The 6020-nt window shown below is 30.9% G+C and overlaps 1 protein-coding gene across 2 annotated transcripts; it reads left to right on the top strand.

The window, feature by feature from the left end:
* Positions 1-1844: 1844 nt before the first annotated feature.
* LOC136783840 (uncharacterized) lies at positions 1845-5990 on the top strand. 2 transcript variants are annotated; one of them, XM_066744146.1, is made up of 5 exons: positions 1845-2005; positions 2073-2796; positions 2998-3165; positions 4061-4766; positions 5084-5990. In XM_066744146.1, exons 2-5 carry the CDS (start codon positions 2630-2632, stop codon positions 5378-5380), a joined length of 1338 nt encoding a protein of 445 aa, XP_066600243.1. In that variant the 5' UTR covers positions 1845-2005; positions 2073-2629; the 3' UTR covers positions 5381-5990. The 2 variants fall into 2 exon arrangements, with proteins under 2 accessions (XP_066600243.1, XP_066600242.1); XM_066744145.1 differs by having other exon boundaries at positions 1846-2005; positions 2998-3294; positions 5084-5984.
* Positions 5991-6020: the final 30 nt, after the last annotated feature.

The following is a 6020-nucleotide window of genomic DNA, read 5'->3' as shown; positions in this document are numbered from 1 at the left end:
AGATGAAGGTCAGATAATGCATTTATTAGACTATTGAATGCAAAAAGAAATTTTGCAGTAAACCGTTTCACTTAATAGATAAATAGTTTTATTTATATAGAAGAAGACAAAATCTGAACATTTGATCCGTATGTAGGGTAAGTGTGCGCAGTCCTATGGGGCAAGTGAAGGCACGTTGAGAAGGTGAACGCATTAGCCGTAACAATTAATTTCTACAAAAAATGTATTAATTATTTCAACACAACTTACAGATCTTCATAATAATTTACTTACCTTGGAAAATGTCATATAATTGTATATTTAAATTTAGATTTACGCGCAATCACAATTAACGAATCTTCGAGATCGATTTATTAACAAGTCACATATAGAATAGTTCTAATAAAAACAACAGGGAATGTAAAATTAAGAGATATGAAGAAGTGTGTGTACGCGCATACTTACCTCAGTATAACCTATTTCCACATAAATGCCCAAAACTATGCCCCGGCAACGACTATAGCATTAAAGCTGTTGTAAAATATTATTCTCAAATGAATTACTGACATGAAAATCACACACTCATCTTAATTTTTATTCAAATTTAGGCGCTACACTACTTGTCGTGATAGAAAAATCTATTTTGGAATAGTCTATTTTCGATATTCTAATGACAAATAAATACGCCGTGTAGCGGATTGTTTTTTTGTATCTATACTATAATTCTCCACCAACGTACATCTGATTTGCCTGATTGACCTCATCTGTCTAACATCCTTCCGTTCAAAGAAACAGGAAAAGCACACATTTGCCTGTTGCCCGCAATTACCCCGAATTACTCTATATATAAAGCAGAAAACGTTAATATGATTTGCTGTGTTTATTTAATTATTGGAGGAAATAAATACTGTGCCGTACAAATTAACTTATTGAATTCCTTATATTCAGTTTGAGACAAAGACACATTCAAATATATCGATTTCCACCCAATTATTTTTTGCTATTTTCGAGGGAACTAACGGTTTAATATCTCGATAGACTTTGAACTGTCCTCCCACAACTTTTTCCAAAATACAATTTCATCACTAGAATTCCTATAACCCTTGTAAATTTCTTCCATCCGTGTCCACCTAGAAAACGCGGTAATAAAATAACCATAAAAAACCCACAGAAATAAAATGAACAAGTATAAAATTATGTATAGAAGAATGTTTAATGAATTTACTGACAATTTTTTGTAAATAGCTATCTTCATAATTACATAAAAACTGTTGATAAGGAATAATTTTCAACTCAAGATGTGGTAATTGGAAAGTTTAAATATTAATTTACTATTTTTATATCTGTTCCACAATTATTTTTTTAACACACGTTGAGTGCCACGTGTATTTCTAAGGCAGGGTTCGGAATTATTTACGCATTTCAGCTATATTTACTATAGTCACTAATAGGAAATGCCTATTAGTGACTATAGTAAACAATTGAAATGTGCTAAATTTTCCGAGCCCTGTTCTAAGGCAATCCCGTTCAAGCCACGCGCGCCGCTTATAAGCGCTGGTATTGTAGGGCCAGTTTTTCTTATCGTAGTAGAAGAAAGTTTACGTTTGGAACGTGATTCCTATAGGCATTCATTCAACACCTTACGTGACAAGTCTGTTTTTATAGAGTTCTGTATCATGTTACACGTTGTCAGCCAGCGGTGCTTGACGCAGCTAAACGGAAAGTCTAATGTCAGCCACTGAAGGCTGATATAGCGCTCAACGTGACAGTCTTTTGAGAATCACAAAAAAAACTTTGAATTTTATATGGATTCTTTAATTTTTTTATAGTATAATAAAATTTTATCAACATAAAAAAATCATCTTAAAACAGCTGGTAACTTACCTCTGAAAGAAGCAATGTCGCCAAAGATTTTCTTAGCTATACTGATACAGTTCAATTTTTTTTATTCCGTTGAACAATTTGATATATCATGCAGAAATTGAAATATTTTTGTTAATAAAAATAAAATCAATTAGTTTACTGGGTAAGTCAATTAAGGACAATTTTATTGATATTTTTAATAATTCATAAGCTCTTGGACATAATTTTAGATCCTCCAACGAACAACCCAATGCAAATGCTTGTGAAGAAATGTTATAACCAATTTTACTGCTGGTATTATGATAAGGAGTGGGTAGACCATGCGTGATTTCATGTATTGTATAAGCATTTTTGAGCGTCGTTTTGAGCGAATGTGCAAAACGAACGTGCTGCTCTGCAGTGAATCTAGTCTGGCTCTAAACTTTCCCCCCACTTTGACACTGCAAGCCCATGCCTCATATAGTTATATGAGCTTGGATGGTCAGAAGAGAATGGGGTCCGTTTAGACCCAGATTAGTTTTAATAAAATAAACAAAGATCAAATTTTAGTTTTGGAAATACTTAAGACGAAGACCGAGCTAAGTATTGTGTTGATGGTTGAGCTAAGGCAATTGATTCCATTCAAGACTGTGCTAGGTTAAGTTCCGTTTAGCGAAACCACCCCCGAACTATCTTCATTACTGCCTGGACACCAGAGGAATGTGCTTCGTTTTTTAGTCTCACGAGCAGTTGTGCACGACTTTGAAGTGTACGGAATAAAGATAAAGATTTAAACGAATTATTTAAAATGTCAGGGAACGTGTGTATAACGGATTTACCTAGTGAAGTAATTGGTTTAATATTAGAATATAAAGATCTTTCGATTGTTGATTTATTAAATTTGTCAATGACGTGTAAGAGATTATACTACATATGCAACGGGCAAAATGTTTGGAAACGAAAATGCTTTCAGAGGTAAGTTTTAATATTTTTTAAGTATAGTTACTTGATCGCGATATAGGGGTAAATACGTACATTTTTAATGAACGCTAAATTTTTTAGTGTAAAATTCGCAAATACTTAGTGCAGAATATTTTAATCATATTTTTGTATTTGTTGGGCTACATTTTTTAATGTGAATAATCTTATGAATAATTTGAATACTTTCTCTAAAAGATGGACCTGGATGCAGAAATTTTACGAGGATTGCGTGGATAGCGATGATAAAATTGTTTGTTGGAAAAAGTTTAGTACGGAAAGCATAACGTTTATCAAGAAATTACAAGATATAATTCATAATACTTTTGATAAAATAAGTAAATATAAATGGGTTGCAATTAAAGGGTACGAACCACCTTTCATCCACGACTATTATAACGAATTAACTACTTTAATTGACGCTGACACCAGTGTATCGCCTTTACTCTTCGAGATCATTAGAACAGAATTTAAGGATATTTGGATAACTAAATTGTAAGATAAATTTATTATTAAATTAGTTCTAAATATATCAGTTAAATATACTCGTTTAAAAAATTAATTAAAAAACTACAAGATTAACATGTGACACTATAAAAAGCAGTAAATGAACCATATGCAAAAAAGTTCTCCTTAAGTCTTAAAATAGTAAAATATCTTGAAAATTACTAATGAAATAAAATATGTAAAAGAAGGTTTTAGAAAACATTTGAGGTAAATAATAAGATATGCATTAATTTAGTCTGCGTCTGCATTTCGAAAACTAGAGTTCCTTTATATAGTATTCAGTATGCCTCTCATGGAAAAATTGATAACATCAGTAAATAGAATATTTTAGATCTTTTACAACTTTTGCCGAAATATTTTTGTAACTATATAGCTACCCATACAGCACACTGAACTAAATATTTTCCTATAGACATCTTTTAGTTATCCAATTGACTAAAAGACGCCTAAAAAATGTATTTAAGTCATTTGGTACTCTATGAGTATCGAGATATTTTACTGGCCGAAGAATTCTTGAGAACACTATATTGTAAAATGAATATTCTTTTTTAATACATACTTGGTTAAGAAATAAATTCTGAGAATCTTAGTAAATGTATCGTGCTGAAAACTCTAAATGTTTAAAATTACGTTTTCTGTGACGTATTAGGTTGTGTGACAATGCATGCTGTTTCAAACTTTGCACATCTTTGTGAAATAACCCATAAAACTTAAACATTTTTTTATATAAAATATTAATATATGTTGTTTACAGGGAATACGATTTTAAAAATCGTACAAGTAAGGATAAAACTTTCTTTTCAAAGGTGTTGAAATACAATCGCAGTGGTTATAAACATATGAACGAAATTTATTTAACAAACAAATGGATGAAACTCTTAGATCTCCCTGCAGAAAAGCAAACTCTATCCAAATTTGGTATCTTGGCACACCAATGGTTATACCAAGGCCGTCAAGAATTCACAAGAATAACTTTAAAAACATTCGACAACTATGCAGAGAGAACGATGGCAAAATTGCGTGAAACGTGTCCGGAACATCCAATATTTTCCGTGTCTAAGGAAAAATTGAACTTTTGGCGCGATAACGTCATTGAGGATAACCAATGGAATTACATCGACTGTAGAAAAATTGCAGAAGCATTGCGTGTTACGATACTAGAAGCAGAAGCAGAAGCTGCCTTAAAGAAGTTATTAGATGAAAATGGATCAGCGTGTTTAATAGAAAACTTAAGTTTCAGTGTAATTTTGGATAACACCGGAAGAAGATTGGGACTCCGCTGTGGATGTGTCATTTACATTGATTGCATTTACCTCAAGTGGAAAGAATGCTGCGACAACGACTCAAAGCCTGAAAACGTTTATTTGAATTTTTTAGATGGAGGCGAATTCTTGAAAAATATAACTTGTCAAATAAGGAATCCTATAATAATCGAAGATAACGAATATTTTGAAAAGATTGTAAGTTTTAATTATATTATATCTATAGTATGTGTAAAAAGTTTCTGCTAGGATGCATTGGAGCTTGAACATAAAATTGCATTTATTTCTAAATCTGTAAAATATATTCATTTGTTGCTTTAAATATTTTTTAATCTCTTTGCTATTTGTACTTTAAGGGATTTTAAGCAAACAGTTGATATCTCTTATAAATTTTGCGGTAAATGAATTCTTATGTACAAGTCCCTCTGTACCTTTAGCAGACGTATATTTTGCATAAGTCGATTCCTTTGATTTAAACAAAATATTTACTTTTCTCTTTTTTTCCAATAATTTAGCAAAAGGATATTGGCAAAGTTAACAATTTGATAAATGATTTAATGACTTCAAATCCGGAAGTAGTTACTGTGAAAAAATGCATGGAAATTTATCAGATTATGCAAGCATCTTATGATAAAAGAAGCTTTTTGGAAGTTGTTAAACTTAAGATGCAGGCGGCAATAATTTATAAGTCTCTAGAGAAATTATATAAGCAAAAGCGAGATAGTTCTATTGACTTGGAATGTAACAAAATCCCTTCAGTTTTAAAAGTTTATAAGAATGTGAATTTACGTTATAATACGCTTCTTTTTTAATAAATAATATTTGTATATAGGGGAGAGTGGGGCAAAATGATCCCCTTAAGGAAAAATCCATCGCAGTATTGTTATCGATTTTAACATAGCAATAATTTTATGTAACGAAAATCACATGTTACTTTACATTTTTGCGTGGTCGCCAAAATTAAATTGTTAAAGATATTTTGTAGTAATCCATTTAAAGTAAACCTTACAAAAGGTTCATTTTACCCTCACCTAGTGGGGTAAAATGATCCCATGCCAATTAATTTAAATTATGATTTTATATATATAGATACGATAGACAGAAGCTATAATATTTTTAACACAAAAATAGAAAAACATATTTTAGTGCTAACTTTCTGTTATTTATGAAAAAAAAAATATTCAAGTATAATCATTTAAATCGCGAAAAGCGTGAAAAAAGTACATTGGATCCAATCTTCTCCATAAGTCTCGTTTTTAAACCGTTTGTCGTATTGCAAAGTATTAAGTTTGCATGTGTGGCTCACTTTTATAAAGAAAACATATTGTCAACTATGTAAAAATAGATGAAAGGATGAGGAGGGTGAGAGGCAAATTAATATATATACATTCTAGAAAAGTCAAATTATTTTATTTTCAAAAGATTTGTTAAATATCCTGTATATTATTTCGT

This window comes from Prorops nasuta, unplaced genomic scaffold (assembly GCF_024137725.1).
Source record: "Prorops nasuta isolate Cenicafe-Biocafe unplaced genomic scaffold, Cenicafe_Pnas_1.2 PNAS00038, whole genome shotgun sequence".
In the NCBI taxonomy this organism is placed as follows: Eukaryota; Metazoa; Arthropoda; class Insecta; order Hymenoptera; family Bethylidae; genus Prorops; species Prorops nasuta.
The sequence above is the reverse complement of the archived record's forward strand: the minus strand, read 5'-3'. Positions and strand labels throughout refer to the sequence as shown.